Source organism: Coenobita brevimanus, chromosome 95, assembly GCF_032717465.1.
Source record: "Coenobita brevimanus isolate Jiangsu-jjx chromosome 95, ASM3271746v2, whole genome shotgun sequence".
NCBI lineage: Eukaryota > Metazoa > Arthropoda > Malacostraca > Decapoda > Coenobitidae > Coenobita > Coenobita brevimanus.
The window spans coordinates 33,553,407-33,575,906 of record NC_137048.1 but is presented as its reverse complement, the minus strand read 5'-3'; the positions used below and the strand labels follow the sequence as shown (position 1 = coordinate 33,575,906).

At 43.7% G+C, this 22,500-nt stretch overlaps 2 protein-coding genes across 2 annotated transcripts in view; both read right to left on the bottom strand.

Annotated features, from left to right (window-relative positions):
* The window catches only part of LOC145413282 (adenylate cyclase type 3-like), a 186,824-nt gene extending 173,578 nt beyond the window's left edge, over positions 1-13,246 (bottom strand). The window contains exon 1 of the mRNA XM_080283011.1: positions 12,281-13,246. Within this exon, the coding sequence (XP_080139137.1) occupies positions 12,281-13,246 (966 nt within the window). The remainder of the gene's footprint in view (positions 1-12,280) is intronic.
* Positions 13,247-13,479: 233 nt separating this feature from the next.
* Positions 13,480-22,500, bottom strand: part of LOC145413281 (uncharacterized) — a 114,049-nt gene continuing 105,028 nt past the window's right edge. Inside the window, exons 13-14 of the mRNA XM_080283010.1 lie at positions 17,837-17,877; positions 13,480-13,572 (exon numbers count right to left, since the gene is read on the bottom strand). Of these exons, the coding sequence (XP_080139136.1) occupies positions 13,480-13,572; positions 17,837-17,877 (134 nt within the window). The remainder of the gene's footprint in view (positions 13,573-17,836; positions 17,878-22,500) is intronic.

Sequence of the window (22,500 nt, the reverse complement as noted above, 5' to 3'; positions counted from 1 at the left end):
TAGGAGTAAACACACACACACACACACACACACACACACACACACACACACACACGATAAATGTAGGTACAGAGACAGGACAACACGAATCCAGCTCAGATCGTATATGCTACAACTACGTAAATACAAGTGAGTAAATACAAGCGCGCACACACATTGTTTCTGCGTGTTTACAAAGCATTCCCAGCGTCCTCTCTTCCATCCCTCCTCCCTCCTCTCCCACCCATCCCCCACACTCCCCCGCCTTTTTTTTCTTCCTCACTCCCCTTCCCATCCCTTCACCTCTCCCTCGCACACCCACAACTTCTTTCTTTTTCCCTCCCTTTCCCATCCCCCCCCCTCACACCCCCACCTATTCTCTTCTCTCTCCATTTCCCACCCCCTCACCATTCTCCCTCCCCCTCCATCACTCTCATCCATACTCCTGCCATGGCCTTTATTTTTCTCTTTCCCCCTCCCTACTCATCAATCGTTTCCTCTCTTTATCTGTTTCTTTCATTCTCCAAACCATCCCTATGTTCCTTCTTTCTCCTTCCCTCCCTTCCCAATCCTCTCTGTTCTCCCTCGTCTCTAATACGATTCCAATTGCTCTTTTTCCTCTCCACACTCCATTCTATTTCTCCCTTCCTCCATCACATTTTTCTTCTCTACCCCTCTCCTCCTTCCCTTCTCCACACGCTAGTCCTTACCTACCTACCTCCGTCTCCCTCCCGTATAAGAACCAGGGAAGACAGATAAACGGGGCATGGATGCGGGGAATGAGTTAACCCCCTCACAACGATGACGTCTTTACCTGCTTTGGTATCTCCAGACAACGTTTTTTCCGTGGCATTTAGTAGCAAGAGGGATTAATGAAGGATAACACAACACCTGGATTTCCTCAAGTCCCTCCTCCACTGAGTACATTTACCAGGTAGCAGAAATAATACATCAAAAAAGGACGTCAGCGGAATCAAGGGGTTCATATTTCATACACGCTGTCTCCAGACGATATTAATCAGCTTACGAGAGACTTTTCCAACCGGAGGGGTTAGATGCGGATTTTAATTTTCTTCATGGTTAAATGTAGACAGATTTTACGTCTTCATCGTTAGAATTGTACAGAATCGTTGGATAAATTAATGTTAGTATGAAAAAAAAATATGGTGTTCACAGGCTGATGGGGAAAATGTATGGGAAGAGGGAAGGTCATATTTGGAACGAAGGGTGAGATGGAAGTACGTTGGGGGTAGAAGCCGTGGAAATGAAAGGAGAGAAGTAGGGGAGGGGGGGGGGAAAGGACGGAACGGAGATAGTCATGGAGAAATCAGAGAGAGTGGAGGAGGGATGGAGATCAGGGTACGACGAAAGGGGGGAGAAAGAATGAATGAAGTGGAGGGGTGCAGAGGAAGTAGAGGATAAGGAGGGGATGGGGTTTGGGAGGGAAGGAGGGTTGCAGCGAGGAAACGGAAGGGGGCAGGGAAGGAAGGAAGGTTGATATGGGAAAAAGAAAATGGATGAGAAAGAGGAGGAGGGGAAAGGAATGTATTAGGGTGGGATGCAAAGGAAGGAAGGATAGGGAATAAGGGATAAAGGAACGGAATAGGAGGTGAGAGGAGAGGAAATAAAGGGGAAGAGGCCAAGAGGAAAGAAGGGAAATAAGGGCAAAGAGTAGGGAAGTAGGAAAGGTAAGAAAAAAGAAGGGATTTAGGGGGGAAGCGCGAAAGGATGGGGAGAAGAGGTAAGAGAGAGGGGAGGAGAGGGGAGGGGAGAGAAGGGAGGAAAGGCGATGGGGGAGGGGAGACAGGGGGTAGGGAAGAGGGAGGGTAGGTGCAAGGAAAGATTTAAAATGAGCGAGAGGGGAAGGAGAGAAGAGGGAGTGGAGTAAGGAGGGAATGGAGGGTATGGGGGTGGAGGGAGGAAGGAGAGGAATGGAGGGAGGGAGGAGAGAGAAAGGAGGGGGTAGGAAAGAATGGAGGAGAGGGAAGAGAGGCAAAGGGAGGAGGGACGGTATGTGGAAGAAGGAATTTTGAGAAGGAAAGGATTGGGTGTGAGAAATTTAGATGGAAGGGGAAAAATGAAAGGAGAGATAGGGGATAAAGACAAGGGGTAGGGGAGGACAGGTAGGGGGGAGGCAGGAATTTAAGAGGAGAAGAGGGACAGAGGGAGTTGGGGGAGGGAGGGGTGGGGAGGGGAGGCGGAGGAGGGGAGGAGCAAGCACGAAATTGGTATTGATTTATGGAAGCTGGGACAGGGCGGAGGGAGGGGGGAGAAGAGGAATGGGGAGGGGGATGGGGAGGGGGAAGAGAAAGGGAAAGGGGAAGGAGAAGGGGAACTGAAAGGGAGGAAGAGGGAGGGAGAGTAAGATGGAGGGGGTTAGAGGAGAGAGGAGGGGGGGGTAAGATCCTGTGAGAAACGGGGGGATGGGATAGGAAGGGGGTGTCGTGGGGTAGTAGTACTCTCTCTCTCTCTCTCTCTCTCTCCCCGGATGCTGCTGCGCTTGGAATACGGAAATCGAGAGAGAGAGAGAGAGAGAGAGTGAGAGAGAGAGAGAGACCCACATCTATCAGTCTTACCAGACAACCAATCCAAAAGTTCATCTAGAGGGTCCGCGAAAGAAAAAAAAAATAGTAGTAGTAGTAGTAGTAAAAAATAGTAGTAGTTGTAGTAGTAGTAGTAGTGGTGGTGGTGGTGGTGGTGGTGGTAGTAGTAGTAGTAGTAGTAGTAGTAGCAGTAGTAGTAATAATAATAATAATAATAATAATAATAATAATAATATAATAATAATAATAATAATAATAATATAATAATAATAATAATAATAATAATAATAATAATAATAATAATATAATAATAATAATAATAATAATAATAATAGATTTGGCCTTGAAGTTTCCAAACTTGAAAACTGGACATAAGTCGACCACCTTGGATTTTTTAAAATTTCGAAATGACGGGCATCAGCCTCCTATACGGCCCTACAATCATACAAAATACAAGAAAATTCCAACGAACTGTCTCTGAGATACGGACGAACGGACATCCGGACATGACCTAACCCAAGATTCCACTACGTGAGAAACGATGTGGAATGATAATAATAATAATAATAATAATAATAATAATAATAATAATAATAATAATGATAATAATAATAATGATAATAATAATAATAATAATAATAATAATAATAATATCGCCTCCAAGCTTCTACATCACAATCCATCGTCATCACTACGGCCGTGCATGCCGCCCTCCCACATGCTCTTCTTTACACTCTTTTCACCTCAACTTGACCCAGATTTTCGTCCTTCTGCAGACTGAATTACGTATCTCAGTAGCTGGAAGAAGACAATACTATGACTACATCCTTTCCATAGCACTTATTCGTGACTAGTACCAAATTCTAGTGTTAATCTATTGTTACAAGTCGGCATTCAGATGGAGAGACGGCAATTTTAGGCCATGTTAAAGACAAAAAAATGCATACCGACCAATCTATCCACTTCAAAAATTTACACGCAACGGTTTCCAACGGTTTTAACGATCAGTCCAAAGGCGCGACAATTCAAATATTAAATACAAATACGCTCGAAACCTTATAATTAGGCTCAGTGCCGTCCCAGAAGGGCTATTACGAGGGACTAATGGAAGTTGTAGTTAATTAATTTGCAATGACGAGGGTTTAAATAAGTACCCCTCCCCCCATTCATCATTTCGGATTATATAAACCTTTAATGAAAAACGGAATTTGTTACCTCTAAGTCAATTACCTTGATTAATAACGGGATTACATTTCCATCACTCGGACTGGAACTGAGTGGCATGTAGTCTGTCTATCATTCTGTCTATCTATCAGGTGTTTTCCGACTAGGCCTACCCATCCATCAGTCTGTACGGGAAGTTATATGGCCATTAACTTGTCTACTCATCAATTTATCTATCTATTTTATTACCTTACCCATCTATCTATCTTTAAAGCAGGTTATATATACATTAATTTCTCTGCCATCAATCCATCCTTTCCTATTACTATCCTACCCATCCACCCACCTTTACAGCGCCTTATCTACCAGTTTATCTATCCATCCATTTATCTACTTACATTACTATTTTTTATCTCTCGGTGTGTATGAGATCCACTGCAAAATCAAACCTCCCCGAAAGAAGAGCGATACCCCAGCCAAAATTAACCCCACCCCATGCTGGCCATGTAAGAACTATGAGGTCTGTAGAGAGAAAGCGTGCATGTGAGAGTGAAGGTGTTACAATGGCTGTGTGTGTGTGTGTGTGTGTGTGTGTGTGTGTGTGTGTGTGTGTGTGTGTGTGTGTGTGTGTGTGTGTGTGTGTGTGTGTGTGTGTGTGTGTGTGTGTGTGTGTAGGCTATTTATAAGTTAATTGTAAGCAAGTATTTGTAAGTTAAATATCATCACCTTTTTTTCGTATATACTATAATATTCACTCTGATTTCATCGTAGTGCTGTTAGCTGTATGAAAGAAGGCAAACGTATTGTATATACGAGTAATGGTATGTACGAGATAAGCTTAACAGTGTTTATAAATATAGCTCAATGTTCCAGGGTGTGTTCTTATGTCATGTTGGTATGCCTTATGGAAGAGCAGAGAATACTTAACGAAATTTATTCCTTGCACTCCGGGATCGAACCTGCCGTATTATCACCAGCAGTCCTCTAATCTTTTTTTTTTTCTACCTACCTAACAATAAACCTATCAACATGTATAAAATATTCTTAGACCCAATATTCTACATCCATATACTGTATGCTTTAAAACAAAAAACATCAGCACTGTTCTTGACAACAATTATTATGGTCTTTTTTCTTTCCAGCTACTACTCGTAACCCGTAGAGCGGTGGGAAGGGGAAGACCTTTCTCCTGTAAATCTTTTTCTCACACACTCTGATTAGACCTTTAGTAGGCTATATCGTAAAAGGATATTTCCCGACAGATAACTACGAATATACAAATGTGTCTCCTTTTAGTTGTACTTCCTATGCAATCTTGTCAATATATCTATACATTCAAACACCTGGACGATGTCATATGAGGTCTTTTCAGCTGTCTTGAGGCCCCCCCCCCTCACACACTCAACGCCTGCAGTCATTCACCTCATCCCTAGTCAACTTCTCACATTTCTTCCTCCGTCTCACGAAAGTTATCCACCGGGTCAATGAAACACAACTTTCACTGTTTCTTACGCTTTTGACTGATGCAGAGTCTAGCTTTAACTACACTTTTTCTTTTATCCACACCATACAAGTGACTTTCAAAAGGTACTGTCACCTATTTATTCTTGAATCATGAGCGCTCTTTGACAGAGTTAGTAAAAAAAACACTGCATTAGTTCTCAGCATTGTCCGATGCAACTACATCCGCTGCACGCACAGTGATCTTTCCAGCTGCAGCCTTGCCCGTCCTATGTGGCACATGGCCAAAACCTCTCCACCAAGTTTTACTTCTTCCTCTTTTCCTCGTCTTTCATACTTGGATGGCTTTGTTGTTGTCTCTTCCTCAGATAAAGCTGACCTATTTTCTCAAACTTTTACCTCTGGCTCCACTCTGGATTATTCCAACGGAGTTCCTCCATCTCCTTCCTTCCCTACCATTTCCGTATCTCGTAAAATTCCTGGTAAAGATGCAACGTACTCTGCGCACATCCTGGCCTTAATACTATACTGTGTGTTATAACCTGACAAAGCTCCGTATCCCCTTTCAGCACGGTCAATGGTCAGGCGTATTCATATTGGATGGTGGATTTGATTAGTAACCAAGGGAACTCATTCCTATCTCATAACAAAGCCTCATCGAACTGCATGCAACCACGACCTGTTATCCAAGCTGTGGGAGTGGTCCAGTTCCGCCAGAGGAAAACAAACAGACTACAGTAAAGCAGAGTCCTGATGGGGTCCGCTCCGCTGCTCTCGTGAAATGGTTCAATGCTGATACCTTACCTTACAGTTTGTCTACCTTCACTTCGCGGAAATTTTCGTCACTTCATTGTTTATTTCCCGTAGCTCACCTGCAGAATAAGACAGTACTCCGGCACTACATCCTTGTCATAACACTTTTCGGTGATTTTCAAGCTTTTTCACGTAGCTCCGTACCAGAATATAAAAAACTTCCTCGCAATTCTCACCATAATATAATGTCAGGTCTCGATATAACTCAGCATTCAAAGCGGAGAGATGGCAATATTAGGCCAGGTCAAAGTGGACGGAGTATACCATTACCTTCCCTTCAATAGCATACCATTCACTCTTTCATCACATCCCAATATTCTCGTGGCTCCATTTTCAGCAATATTTCTTGGTGTCACGTTACCTATCTTGAGTAATCAGAGTCTCAAGGGCCGGGGGAGATGAACTAAGACGATGCATTCTCTGACATCACAACTTCAGACTAAAGAGGCCTTATTCGTGCCTGAAGTACCGAGAGAGAGAGAGAGAGAGAGAGAGAGAGAGAGAGAGAGAGTGTGTGTGTGTGTGTGTGTGTGTGTGTGTAATTCACCGGGTCGGTCAGGATCTCTGGATGGTCGTTATCGTCAGCTTTTACCCTCCCGGAAGGGAGCTGAGAGCTCATATAGTCCGATCTAAGGGCAAGGTTGTGACCTTCACACACGCACACACCCGTCCCCTTGCTCAAGGGGGACAGTAACCACCCACTTCGTCAGTGAAACTTTTCGCAACCTGAGCGAGGCGCGAACTCCCGTCTACCAGTTGGCAAGCGGGAACGTTACCACTGCACCAGCGAGCGGTGTGTGTGTGTGTGTGTGTGTGTGTGTGTGTGTGTGTGTGTGTGTGTGTGTGTGTGTGTGTGTGTGTGTGTGTGTGTGTGTGTGTGTGTGTGTGTGTGAGTGTGTGTGTGTGTGTGTGTGTGTGTGTGTGTGTGTGTGTGTGTGTAAACCAAACAGAAAAATCTATGCACACTGGAGAACACTACTAATGATACGGACATAAAAATATCTGCCTGTTTTTATCATTCTATCAGAAGGGTTTTCCGCTCCAGTCCAACCCGGAAAAATGATAAGAGCACTGATTACACAACACACAAACTCTCTCTCTCTCTCTCTCTCACACACACACACACACACACAAATATATCCCCCCTCTTTCTCCTACATATCTGCTTCACACTCACGCATAAATATACGTCATTCTCTCTCTCTCTCTCTCTCTCTCTCTCTCTCTCTCTCTCTCTCTCTCTCTCTCTCTCTCTCTCCTTCCCATACGAGTAGGTGCCTACTCTCTCTGACGCACAAAATTCCACATCTTTCTATCTCAGCTTGTTCTTACCTTCCTTTCTCTCTCTCTCTCTCTCTCTCTCTCTCTCAGCACACAGCATAGTGGAGCAAAAGTTCTCTACCCATTTTTAAGCCCATGTGTAAATTAACTCTGACTGACGAACGTGCACCACTTTTTCCCCCTTTTTTGAGAAAGGAATTAAAACCTGAAGATGCAATATTAATACCTGTTTTTTTTGTTTTTTTTAATGGATGGACGGAAAAGAGACCATCGTTATTTTCCCTCTGTTTTTTCCATGTTGTTTTAAGTGAAATATTATATAAGAATTATATAACACTGTGATACATGCATATACCTGACCTACATTTAATAATGTACTCAAATTGTTATGGTCTCTCTCTCTCACTCTCTCTCTCTCTCTCTCGGAACTTGGCTTTTCCAACAAGGAGAACTTTAAGTCGTAAAGGCGTGAATATCGATAAGCCTTAAATATGACGCAGGAACGAGTCTCCTTGATCACTAGTCAAATCAACCCTCCAAACAGACTACACTTAACCATTAACTGAGCCGACGAATGAATCTCCTTGGTTATTAGTCAAAGTCGACCCTCTAAACAGACTACATCTGACCATCAACTGAGCTGAATGGGGTAGGGATCTGTCTGGCTGCAATGAATCCCACACTCTATATTCAACTTACAAAGGACCTCCAGGATTCAGTGGGTTAATGAAGCCTATATCTAACCCCTCCAGTACGAAAAATGCCTCTTGAGCTGAATAAAAACGTCAGAAGAAAAGAAGTGGTCGGATTGAAGTAGTGGATGAGTTTGGCTGGAAAAATCTGTGAGTGCTTAAGGATACTGCGATTAAGGTTATGTAGAGGTTTCTGTTTACGTTCCAGCTCTCTCTCTCTCTCTCTCTCTCTCTCTCTCTCTCTCTCTCTCTCAATCTCTTTCTCTTTTATTTTTCAATTTTCTTTCCCTCCTTTTCCCCTTCTTCCCTCCATTCCTTCCTTTAGTGCTCTCTGGCTTCTCTTTTTCTTCCTTTCTTTGTTTCTTCCACCTTCAATTCTCCCCTCCCTCCCTTTTTTTCGTCGTCACCCTCCTTCCTTCCTTCCATTATCCCGACCTCACCCTCATTCTTTTTCTGTTCCTCTCACACTTTGCTTCTTATCTTTCTTTATCCTCCTCTCTCCTTCACGTCCTTCCTCTTTCTTCCCCCCTCATTCTCATTTTCCCTCTTACTACCCATCCTCTCTTTCTTTATCCCGCTCTCACACTCTTATTATTTTCTTTCTTTACCACTTTCCCTCCTGCCTTTATTTATCCCCCTCTCGCTTTCGTTCTTCCTTCCCCCTCTCTTTGTTCTCTGCCTCCCTCCTCCCTCCCTCGCTCTCACCCTTCTTTCTATGCTCCTCTCTTATTATATCCCGCTCCTACTTTCTTTTCCTTCTCTCCTTTGTCCTCCCTCACTTCATTTCCTTCCTTTCTTTATCCCGTTATCGACTTCCTTTCCTTCCCTTCTTCCTATTTCACCGTCCTTCATTCTTATCTTTATCCCCGTCTTATCTCTTTCACCGTCTTCTAGCCTCCCTTTGCTTCCCTCTTTCCCTTCCTCCTTCATCTCATCCTCCTTCCCTCCTTTTCTGTGTTTCCCTCTCATGCTCTCTTCCTTCCTTCTCCCTTTCTTACTTCCCTTCTCACATTGTTTCCCTTCATTTCCTTCTTTCCTTTCTCTCTTCTCTTTCACCCTCCTTCCTTTCCTCTCTCTCCTGGCCCCAGTTTCATCCTTCTTCTCTTCTCTCCTTGCCTGCTTGCTTTCCTTCTCACTTCCTCTCTCTCTCTCTCCCTCTGTGTGTGTGTGTGTGTGTGTGTGTGTGTGTGTGTGTGTGTGTGTTCCTTTTCCCACACGTCTTTGTTCTCTTTTCCTCCTCCTTCCCCCTTTCCTTGTTCTCCTCCCAACCTATTTCCTTTCCTTCCTCCCTTTCCTACCTCTTTCTCAAGCTCTTCCCCTTCCGTTGCTTCCTTCTCCCACACCTCTTTCTACCACTTTCATCTTTCCTTCCTTCCTTTTTTATCTTTGTTTTCTTCTCATCATTTTTCCCCTCCCTTCCTTATTTTCTTTCCCCTTCTCCTTTTCCCCCACACCCTCTCTAAAAGGAGTACAAAGGAGAGCAAACAGCATCATCTTAATGGTCCTTTCCAGGCTGTTTCTCTTCCATACCTCTCCGATCACCTTTCATCTCACCTCCTCCATCCCTTTGTTTCTTCCCCTCTCACACTCTCTCTCTCCTTTCCAAGTGTACAGCCACGGTTATAAACTTCACTTTAAAAATCCATCACAACTACTCAACACTAAACCTTTCTCAGTTTGGTAATATTCGCCATCAGAGGGCAGTTAGAAGCAGAATCGGTGGAATATTAGACGAACTTACGCCCCTCACTGTACACAAATGGTCACATTTAACTACCCTGACCTTCCGAATACCTACAATAATTCGGTCCATATTATTTGGCTGAAGACTACCGAATATATGATTTATCTGTGGGTCTTTATGTACCCTGCGTTCCGATTAGTAAAGGGGCAGTAAGCCATGACTCTGGAAACCCACTGATGCAATCTTCGGAGACCAGAACACTTTTCAAAATATTATGTGGGGGTTCGTAACTGTTTTGGGAAATACTGCTCAAAATTGTACAGATGCAATAATACCACCTCTGCACCAACTCAGAACCAACAACTGAAACCGAGCCATGCTAACGAGATCTGGCGGGAAAAATGGGCTGCAACCACTCCCTCATTTGTTCGGCACCTGAAGTGGAGTCATTGATTAGGATTGAATTTACGAGTATATAACTAACTCGAGACAAACGGCCACCCCTTGCGGGGTTGTGGCGTCTGTGTGTGTGTGTGTGTGTGTGTGTGTGTGTGTGTGTGTGTGTGTGTGTGTGTGTGTGTGTGTGTGTGTGTGTGTGTGTGTGTGTGTGTGTGTGTGTGTGTGTGTAATTAATATGAATTCAGGCAATATAGTTATTTTAGTTCGTTCAGTTCAGTCACTCCTCACATACGGTAAGTTAATCCTCTTAATGTAGAAAAATCTAGAATTCCATTTCAGCTAATGTCAAAAGGCTTCATTTATCGCAAAGTGGATCATAAAAGCCTGTGTTAATACTGGCAGCCGTAACCCTCTCAATGTCGGTATAACTCTAGACCTGTATTTCAGTAACGCTAGAGGACTTCATTCACGTGAAAGTGATTTACATGAAAGAAGTGGCTGGATTCAAGATGACTGTCGCGTTTATTTAGTATTTTCCCTGACAAATATCCCTAACCCCTTTCAACTCACAGGAAAGTCATGTGTAGTTTGATCGAAGGAAGGATTGCACTAGTAATCAAGGAGACTCATTCCTACCTCACATAACAAGACTGAATTTAACGCAACTACGACTTCGCTAGTATTCAAGCTGTGGGTGTCCCAGTTCCGTCAAGTGAAAACAAAACAAGACTATTACCTTTACCCTCGTCTCTGTTTTAAAGTTTTTACAGAATATAATTATGAAACATCCGGTCAGCAGGCGGCATCCGGGACACGCCTACCCCTGCTCCTATTACTTCCTCTCTCTCTCTCTCTCTCTCTCTCTCTCTCTCTCTCTCTCTCTCTCTCTCTCTCTCTCCACTTATATTCCACCCGCTTCTTTCCCCGTTCTCTCTTGTTCTCTCCACCACTTTTTCCATCTCTCTTCTTCGTTCTCTCTCCCTCTCAACCAATTTCTTTCTCTCTTCCCCTTCCCTTCTCCCTCCTTCGCTCTTCTGCTCCTGATCCTCTTCACTAAGGCTTAATGAACCCCAAGAGATTTTTTCGGTCAGTCTGCTAGAATGTTGTGTACAGTGTGTGGGGGAAGACGGAGTAGTAGTCAACTGCACCACACATGTTTACTGAGAGAGAGAGAGAGAGAGAGAGAGAGAGAGAGAGAGAGAGAGAGAGAGAGAGACAGACAGAGAGAGACAGACAGACAGACAGACAGACAAACAGACAGACAGACAGAGGGGCCTTTGATTCTATCTGTTTATGAGCTGTTCGCCTACACTTACACGCACATCAGGAGCAGTACACCACACAAGGGAGTGCTACTGATATCACCCAGCCACTGACAGTCCGTAAATCATCCACATATAGGGCTGGCCTGCTTCACTTAAGGATTGTATGGCCACAACAAAACCTTGCCCATGACTGCAGAGAAAAGATGCGGACGGGATATCGGTACGGCAGCAGGTGCATATGAATGTTAAAATGCCCTCAGGTGATGTATTTGTGTTAGTTATCATCAGCATGAACTGACTGCCTGAAACATACGTCACCACACTGTTGTGCTTTCACCTGACAGAACTGGAGCACTCCCACGACTTGAATACTAAGCAGTTTTTGTATGGAAGTCCATGAGTCTTAGTTATGACGTGGAAATAAATCTCCTTTCACTACTAATCAAACAGAACCTCCAGTCTAACTATACTTGAGCTGGAACAAGTTAGGAATCTTCGTCAGGCTAAAAAATAAATCCGTTAGAGTTTCACAACTGTTCGACAAGAAACCAGAGGGCAGTATTGTCTACAACTGTGGCATTTGTCCCGTGCCAGACCACACCACGCCGCCACACCCACTGTTCATTTCACTAACAACACTTGCCCACATTGACATCACTCTATACACACACCACCACACACTCTTTGCCTAAACTACAGTATATGTCACAGTTTCACCTCATCTCCCAACTTCTCTGTTTATTTTTGTAAACAGTCGTTGTCTGTATTTCTGTGCCCCACGTAGCCCTAGGAAGATGTTCTGTATATGCCTTCACACGAACGAAATAATGATGCCTTTATGCACATAACTTAGAAAGCCATTTAAGATTATCTTAACAAATTATGACCATGAAAGATAAATGCCAAGTATGAGACAAAAAGTTCAGATGCCTATCTACATCCGAGTTCAATGAATGCAGGTCCAGTAAAATACTGTGGATAAGTTGTGTGTATACTGACCTGTATGGTGGTAAGGAGGGTGTGGTGAGCCATGAGGGCCTGAGCAGTGAGGTGGGCAGCAGCGGTGAGTACTGTGAGGGTGAGGGATGCCGGCAGTCGCAGCGGGAGACCCACGAACAGCAGGAAGTGTAGTAGTACCAGCCACAGCAGGGCCTGACGGGGCGGAGGTGAGGGTGGACCCAGCCCCGCCACCACACCCACACCGCCCACCACCAGCGCCCACGCCAGGTACGGCAGCACTGTCCACCACCTCTCTGGGAACACGTGACGGCGGCACAGCAACAGAAGCAGTAAGTGCAGCATGACCAGGGCCACCAGGGCAGCCGGCGGACCAAGGTCGGTGGGGCGCGCAGCCAGGCTGAGCCCCACATTGCACACCCCGGCTGTGGCTCCGGCAGCCAGCAGCATGTGCAGGTCTGCCCGACGCTGCCGTTCGTGGTATGCCTGGAACAGCTGCTCTACGTCCTTGTCCACAAACGTGCGGTGAAGGCAGCGTGGGAGGATGCGGGACACTCGACGCTGCTCCAAGGCAAACTTCTCCATGCGGATGACACTCATGGACGCGGACAGGTCATCATAGCCCTCACCACCCTCCTCCTCCCCGGCGCTGCTCCGGCTGCGGCTGCTACCACCACGGCTGCCCACCTGGTTGCTTTTGTGGCTGCTCTTCTGGCTACTCTCTCTACTGCCACTCCCACTGCCACTGCCTCCCTGGCTGGCCTCTTCGTCCTTGTCCTGGGTAGTATTTAGTGCCGTCCCGCCTTCCTCCTCCTCCTCGGCCGGAGTGCCCGGTGAGTCAGGTCGAGGGTCAGACTGTGGCAGACATGGGTGATGCTCGCCGTCCTCCTGCTCTTCGTCCATGCCATGGCAGCGGGTGAGACTGCGCCGCGCCGCCTGCAGTCGCACACACTCCCGCGCCTTCAGCATCCCCTCCCCTTCCCCCAACAACTCCCCCTCCTCCTCCATCACGTTCACTGGTGTCCCCTTACTCTCATGACGACGACCCTTACTCCCTCAGCCAGTGGCGCGACGCACGGCCGCCACGTCACAACACCAGCACAACCTTGTCACGCACCACTACACCTTTATGTCTACTGCTGATGATACCATACACTCTTAACTCCTCAACAACCACTCAATATATCCCCGCACACCACAAACTACAAACCCCTCACGCCAGACGTCCACCTTTGCTAAAATTAATGTGTTTGTTGCTTGTGGCTGTCTTTGTTCCTCTCACACCCGGCAACGATTCGGACAACGGTGCTCTTTTCTACGTCACTGAAGGCGGTCTGCAAGGAAGAGAAAGGAACGTTAATGTGATGAAAACTAATGACAGAGGACTTAATTTACAATGAATGGAGAATGGAAGGCTATTAACACAAAGTCTAAAGAAGCAAAGTCGACGAAAGAATAAAGTGAAAACCACGAATGAGATGGAAATATGTAATGGAATACATACTGTACATGCGGAAAAGAGGCATGGAGTAATGAAAGAATGACAGAAAAGCTAGGATGTATTCCTGGCCAGAGCTCCTTTGGATTACGTTCCCTCTAGCAATAGAGTACTGCATGTTGTAGCCCTAAGTTCATCTGAATGTGAACCCGGTAGACTACCAGTTAAAACTGCCCCCCCTCCTGCGATCCAACATTCCCCTTTCATAGGATTGGGAGCTGATGGGCGTTTGTATATATGAGCACGGGAGGCACCAGGCAGTATCGGTGCCATGGCGCAAAGGCACCCCTCCACAGTGGAACAACTTACGCCACAGTTGCAGGTGTGTGTCACCACCAGTGAAGCTCCCCCCCCCCTCCACCACCATCCCCAACAAACCAGTGGAATGGACACACTGCAACTAAATTACTGAAGTGGAAGTTTGTAGCGTTGGGTGGGGGAGGGATGTGTTGCTGAGATTCCCCGTTTAGTGTTAGGCAGTTCCCTTTTTGTTTTTCTGATGAAGGGATGTTACTGTAGAAATAGTTCTACCCATCCTAGAATGATAAAATAATTGTGGATAATGATATTTCTACACTGTACAGTTCTGTTAATCTACATATAAAAGACTTATGCCGGTTACTGTGCAGTGTTATGTTTAGCATTCAAAGGATTATGAAATAAGTCATTGTACCACATGACATGTTGGCGGCAGGCGTTTAAAAAGTTGTGTTTGCATCCATGCTGTCTTTATGTAGCTCTTATGATTGCTTAATACCATTCAGTGATTTGCGTGTGAACTCTGGTCCTCTTATCCACAAAATTTACCCACCCCAGATTCGTTCACATGACGATCGGCCACCCCGAGAGTAACTTGCGTGGCTAATCTTCAGATGATCGTGTGTGTGTGTGTGTGTGTGTGTGTGTGTGTGTGTGTAATATATGAACAAGTACATATACATATATATATATATATATATACCCTGGAGAACAAAGACCCACCTCAACTAGCCCCACTTCACCTCAGGCACCCTTTCTCCCTTCCCTCCGTCATATTACCTAACTCTGCAACCTCACTTCTGGCGCACCTCCTCTTCCTCTGTCCACCCACGTAACTATCACAAACCACACAGTGCAATATTCCCTCCTGCTGTTTCCTATTACATGGATGTCCCAGAAAACAAGAGTTAATATATGTTGGCTGCAGATGTACCGTATGTACGGATATTACACAGGGTGATTTACTGTAGCAACGACCCAGAATAACGCCAATGTATGGGTATTAGTTAACCTGTTTAAACGAAACGTCTTACATACATACATCTGTCTCTGTCAGTTTAACGACAATTGCAGTATTTCTTTTAAAATGGTATTTGTATCTATACCGTACATAATTATACCCAGTGCTCCAGTTAGCAGTTGTCTATCGCAACATATCATCTGCAATGTCTGCACTCTGTCTACATGTGTTTACTTCTGCAAACGAAACTGGGCGAAGGTTATGTATTCATCCATGCGTTAGTTAAATTGTACATCTCAAAAACTAGTTTCTGGATTTCAGTGAAATCAGGTGGAGAGGTAGGCAGTGGGTCCAGAAGTGCTGATTAGATTTTGGGGTTGATCCGGATCCAGATGCAGGAATGACTAATAAATCTTAGTAGCGTTGGTGCAGGTTTGTGCGCTCTAAGATTATATAACACGGCAGACTAAGACCACAAAATTAACTGACTAACAGACTGATGCTGTAAAACTAAATGACTACGTGAGACCGTAAAAGCATTCGTTTGGTTGAAAAGATAGAAAAGATTCATTACAGCAATAATTTTTGGGCGTTAGCGGAGGTACGAGCTCTGGGAGCTTTCTAGTTGCTTTTGGGTTACAGCACTGATTGCAGACTTGAAAGGGGAAGCTCAGGAACTCGTACGGTATCTGAGTTTATGAGGGGAAAACCTAAGAGTGAAAGTGAGACAAAATTTAAGTAATCGAACACAGCAGAAGGACAGAACGCCAATAAATGAAAGTAAGTCGAACGAGAGATGATACAGATGAGCCGAATTGTTCTATGGAACTGGGGTGGACATAGCACATGAAATTTTAAGCCACTGGATAGGAGGAGGGGCAAACAGGGGCACTGAAAAGCGTGTGAAAGTAGATGTTAGTGTCTTAAATCGAAGATAGGTATATAGTTTAGAGAGGTATATTGGTGTCGACTGAGCTGCACAGGGTGTGATATGGATCCTATTGCCTTAGGAATAAAAACGGTATAAGTGTTGTAAAGAATGAACCTAAAATATACATATGGGGTGAGATGCCCTGATGAAGACAGAAATTATATGGTAAGAAAGAGATGTTGAATTAGAATAAGTTAGAGCGCTCTGGTCATACGGAGAAATCTGGCGATGATCCACTGCTATAGAAGATTAGACACACTGGAAACGGACTGAGCAGGACGAAAGTGAAACCAAAGAGAAAGTGGAAGGATGGCGTGAGAGACTGAACCACTGAAATGTGAGTATCAAATAGAGTGAGAAGCATGTGCAGAAGAGAACCAAGTAGAATGAAGTGAACTGTAGGGAATGAATGGCTCGCGGTCAATGAACTATACAGACAGGAAGTGCGGCCATTGGGGTAAATTGCAGAGTGATCAGGGGAACATTACTGTGGATGTTTCAATTGGCTTAGTCCATTATACTGAATATGGCAGATGAGAGGCTGTGATTCCATTAGGTTGCTTCCCTTTACTTTCGGGATGGCGTATGAGAGGGTTTGTCATGTATAGTTTCCAGGATATCTGTCTATCTATTTCTGGCTATCTGTGTGTGTGTGTGTGTGTGTGTGTGTGTGTGTGTGTGTGTGTGTGTGTGTGTGTGTGTGTGTGTGTGTGTCAGAGAGAGAGAATGGGGGGAGTGAGTGTGTAAAGGCAGGACACAAAGGGAAGTGAGGTGTGAAATGAGAGCCGGAGAGGTGATGAAACTGATGGGGTGGGACGGAGGGGTAGGGTTGTGTTAGCCTGTGCTGGGGTGAGGTGAGGTGAGGTGAGATGAGGTGAGGTGAGGTGAGGTGAGGTGGGAAGGAGTAAGGTGAAGTGAGGTAGGTTGAGCTGAGATGAGAAGGGATGAGAGGACGTGAAGAGGGAACAGTCTCACCTCTTCCCATCGCTCATCTCTTTTCACTCCTCTATAATCCTTTACTGATTCCATACCTATTCCTCCTTACCTCTTTCCTCTCCTCTACAATCCTTTCCTTATTCCACACCTTCTCTATAATCTTTACTGATTCCATAACGTACTCATCTATAATTCTTTCCTGATTCCATACCTACTCCTCCTCACCTCTTTTCACTCCTCTATAATCTTTCTCTCATCTAAAATGAACTTCAATTTAGTATCCATCTGAACTTCAATCAATTATTCGTCAGGCATGGGTTCGATGCCTGTCACTTCTGCCACATCAGCTGTCCACTGGGAATTAATTATACTGGGTTGGTAGACACTAGCTCTTCCATACAGTTTTACCTTTAATTAACATATAATTTTGTATAAGGGTGTAACAGCACAGTAGTATGGCAGAGTACAGAAGCGGTGTACTGGGATGTTGTAATGTGGTGTAGTAATGCTGGTGTACTGTGGTGGTAGTGTGGTATGGTAATGGTGGAGTACTGTGGTGGTAGTAGTGTGGTACGGTAATGGTGGAGTACTGTGGTGGTAGTAGTGTGGTATGGTAATGGTGGAGTACTGTGGTGGTAGTAGTGTGGTACGGTAATGGTGGAGTACTGTGGTGGTAGTAGTGTGGTACAGTAGAGTATAAAGGTGGTGTACTAGTGTGATACGATGTAGTGCAATAGTGTGGTATGATGGTGTGGTATGGTAAAGTATGAAGGCGGTGTACTAGTGTGATACGATTATGGTGTTTTAGTAGCGAAGTATGATAGTTGTGGTTTAAATGTGTGGTATGATGGTAGTGGTGGTTTCGTTGTGTGGTATGATGGTAGTGGTGATGCAGTAGCTTGGTATGATGGTGGTGTAATATTGTGATATGGAAGTGGCGATGAAGCAATATGGTATGGTAGTGGTGGTGTAAGTATGGTAGTGGTAGTATATAAGTACAGTAATGCGACTCACCCCGACGATATCATTATAATCAGTCAATCTTGCCACTGACACTGAAAACCAGAGAAAAAGTCTTAGTTTTGCCCTTGCAGATTTAATGACGACGATAATGAAATGCGCAGTCAAAAAAAAAAAAAAAAAAAATGAGAGCAGTTCCTAAGCACGTGATAGACGCCCAACGAATTTTCATATTAGTGAGGAACAAGTTTTTACACTTAAATATTTCACAGTTAATTAAGTAGTCAGTCTATCAATTGTAGCTCCGTCCGCCTAGCGTTTTATTTGATTAGGATAACAATTCAGAATAAAAGGGCGTGTTGCTGGAAGTACTTTGGGGTACATGTAGCAAGAATAGTTGGAAATAACGGCCTTGGACCAAAGTTCAGACTACATGCAAATGCCTTGGAAACTTCTGATATTGTCCATTAACTCCAAAAGCAGTAAAACTGAGGTCCGATAATCGAGGGTTTACTAAATAACTTGACGCCCTTTAAAATTTTGTAAAATTCTTTACTACAATAGCTATACGTTCTAAAAGAGCTTTTGGTACGATTCTTTAATACTACTACTTTACTTGCGACAGACGAACTCTGTGTAATTAAAAATAAAAATAAATACTGCACTTGGAAACACTGAAGGATGTTTTATCAACAGCACCAATACTTGTGGCCGCAGTATAGAACGCACTTCTCCCCTTACCTTGCTTTTCCCTCTACTCAGACGACTCTCACCTCAGCCTCGGTGTAATACTCATGCAAAAGATGGATGATAACAAACGGCGCGCAGTAACGTACGTCATTCGCGTTCTGAATCAATCACTAAAGGAATACACTGTCATCCATCCAGAACACCCGCCGCTATAACGTCAGATCCTTGTGTCAGTTCCGGGATATTGTTCATGGGTGTAACAATACCATTCTCTTCGGAGTCAACGACCTGTTCTTAAACTTTTCATAGGCACAGTGGTATCCTGTACTTAGTTCCCTTATGCTTCTTAAGACTCACTCGGCTGAATATAACCGTCTACTGTTAGTTGGAATATAATATCCCGACCACACATATCCAAAAATCCATCGTTAAGGAAGAGGTGTTTGGGAGCTTCCTTAACCGATGGGAATACGAGCCAAGGACAAGTAAGAAGCAGACCCTCCACCTTCATTAACTCATAAAATTGCGTTACAGCAACAAGAATAAAAGGAAATTGTGTCATGGATGTAGGGGTTACAAAGGTTGCCAGTGCGTCACCAGGGATCCGTGCTCCGTACCCCCAACCACGCCTATTCCCCGATCTCCCTTAAATACTAACCCAGTAATGAGAGACCCACATGGATGTCCCCTGTGGTTAAACCTAATACACTGCCTTTTCCCAGGGAACGAAGCTCACTACAGTAAGTCATGCTGCTGTATTATGTTGGGGTGTCAGAGTGGAATGGTGGTATATTTATGTGGTATGGAGGTGTGGTATGCTGGTGTATTAGTGTGGTATGGTGGTGTAGCACGGTGATGTGTCTGTGTGGTATGGTTGTGTGGTAGGGAAGTGCTAGTTAATTGTTATTACGGTTCGGTCCCTTATCCCTAAGATCACACTCTATGACCTCGTCCCAAAATAGGCCCGGAACGAGGTCATATACTGTGACCTCAGGGATAAGAGACTGAACAGGGAGCTGCCAGAGATCGAGCAGTGTGGACAGCCACCATTAGATAACCAAAGGCCGACGCATACAAGCATGTTGGAGCCTTAATAAACCACAGGATACGGTACGATTATTATTTTTATTGTTACTACTACTACTACTACCATTACTACTACTATTGCTGTTACTACTACTACTACTAGTTACTACAACTACTACTACTGGTTATTATTATTATTATTATTATTATTACTACTACTATTATTATTATTATTATTATTATTATTATTCAGTGTTTACGAATGCGGTGTTATGTTAGTGGTATGATGGTGTACAAGTGTGGTATTATGGCATGGCAGGGTAGTGGTATAATGGTATGGTGGTGGTGGTGTTTCTCTCGATAATGTCAGGAGGCTTTTAGTGAGAGTAGAAGTTAGGCAGGAGAGAGAGAGAGAGAGAGAGAGAGAGAGAGAGAGAGAGAGAGAGAGACAGAGACAGAGACAGACAGACAGACAGACAGACAGACAGAAATTACCCTTGTTCTTTATCATTTCTCTTATCCAAACTCAATATTCGTAATTAAAACTATATCCACCCTTCACTCCCTAATTACTCCGTGTTATCCAAGCCCCTTTCAATGAGTATTACCCAGACCTTTCATTCTTAACCACTATTATCCAAATCCATCGCCCATTATTAATCAACTATATCCAAACTCTTCATTCTTAATTCATCTGCTTTATCAATAATCCATAACCCATCAGTCGCATCCACACCCTTCGTTAACTAACCCATTCCAACTTCTTGTCTTAATGTCAGGGATAATCTTATATTTACGTCTTAATTTCCGTCTTATCCCAACCTTTTAACCTGTATCAGTGTTCTCTAAGCTCTTCAGTCTCAGTGTTACCGTAAGTCTTAATTCGCTTCACCCTATGTTTTTACTCCTACTGTTAGTGTCTTAATTTGCCTTATCCACACCTTATTATCTATCTATCAGTATTATAAATGTCTCTAAGTCTTAAACTGCCTTATCCAACTTTAAGTCTTAGCGTTAACCATACCTGCAAGTCTTAATTTGCCTTAAAAAGCTTTTATTTTAACGTTATCCATATCTCTAAGTGTTAATCTGTCAACCGAACCCTTTAGACGTCGAGCTATCCATAACCCTATCGTAGTTTGTATAATCCAAATCCTTTAGTTCGTGTAATCCATTCCTTTAAGTCTTAATCTGCCATATTCAGTCAATTTTGTCTTGCTGCCGTCCAAATTTCTAAGTCTTAATTTGTCTCATCCAAACACAACAGTCTTTTTGTTAGTCCTCCATTAATTCTCGAGTCGTAATTAGTAACACCCAAACACTTTAATATTACTGTTAGTGTCTTTCATACCTATAAGTCTTAATTAGTATCATCCAAACACTCAGTCTTATTATCAGTTTCATCCATACCTCATAAGACTTAATTAGTATCAGTTTCATCCATACCTCATAAGTCTTAATTAGTATCAGTTTCATCCACACCTCATAAATCTTAATTAGTATCAGTTTCATCCATACCTCATAAGTCTTAATTAGTATCATCAAACCACTGTACTCTTATTGTTAGTGTCACACAATACCTCTAAGTCTTATTTAGTGTCATCCAAAGACTTTAAAACTTATTGTTGAGAGCCATCGATTCCTCTTAAGTCTTAATTAATATCACCTAAACACTTTAATCTTACTGTCAGTGTCATCCATCCCTACAAGTCTTAATCAGCATCATCCAAACACTTTAATCTTATTGTTAGTGTTATCCGCACGTCCAAGTCTTAATTCGTCTCATCCAAACCCTTCGGTCTAAATGAAATGCATCCTACCTCAACCAGTAAGTCGTAACTTCAGAGCCAACTTCGTGTAGTAAACTTTCCATTTACACTCTGAGAAAAATCTATAATTATCTCATTTCGGAAGTTTTAACCAGCCCTCTGAGTCACGACCCCCCAAAAAATGTTATCCAGATCCTCAACCCTTAATCCCTTCAATCCAGTGACACAGTTTTCAGTTTAAATAATTCCAGACGATATTATTCAGTGTAGGGGAAACTTTCAGAAATGGAGGGGGTATGATACAGCCTTAAACTTTTACTTCAGTACTTGAGCGTGGTGAAATCTTTGGAAATAATGGTCTAGCGGTAGCAGGAATAAACCAATAAAAACGTCACAGAATTTACTGGGTTTATGTCCGACTTATTTCTTACATTCGCGTCCTGATCAAAGCTTTACCCTCTCCTTTGACTTTTTCAGTATTTTTTTTGGGGGGGGCTTCTACCAGACGATTTTAGTGGGTCTGGGAGAAACCGATTATAGTGAAGGCGTTAAAGGAGGCTATACTTAACCTCTTAATAGCAAAAATTCTGTCCTAAACTAACCGTCTGGAGATGGCGAGAATAAAATGGAATTGTCCTTGGATTGCAGAGGTTACGTGTTCAAACCAGGGAGGGTTAACCAAATATTCAGCACTTAATCCTTATCCACCTTACCCATCTCAGACACCTTATCCTTCCTCTCACTTTCGCGTAACCCAGAAATCTTACGCAAATCCTCATCCCTTATTTATCGTCTTATCCAACTCTTTCAGTCGTATTTTCCTTATTTTACCTCCTAAAATTTCGAGATATCCAACGCTACAAGTCATTCTGGAAGCCGCATCCAAAGCATCGAACAGTTAACTTATCCTTGTCTCACCTTTCAGTCTTGTTATATGGGCTAAACCTACACTCTGTCATCACATCATATCCAAAGCTTCAAGTCGTTATCCAGAAGTGTAATCTAAATATTGAACCCCTCATCTTACCTCCGTGCCTCGTCTCAACCAAATCCCCAGCTCCTAATCCCACTCTTACCCCTCCCAGTCTCCGTCAAGTTTAATACCAGGGTTGTTTGCAAAAGTCTGAATCCGGCGGTCTTAGCGATGAGGGGGTGAAGTTTACCTCTCTCGTCGAGTAAGAAGTTGGAGGATGGAGAGAATGACATTATATAGATAGACGGATAGATTGGAAC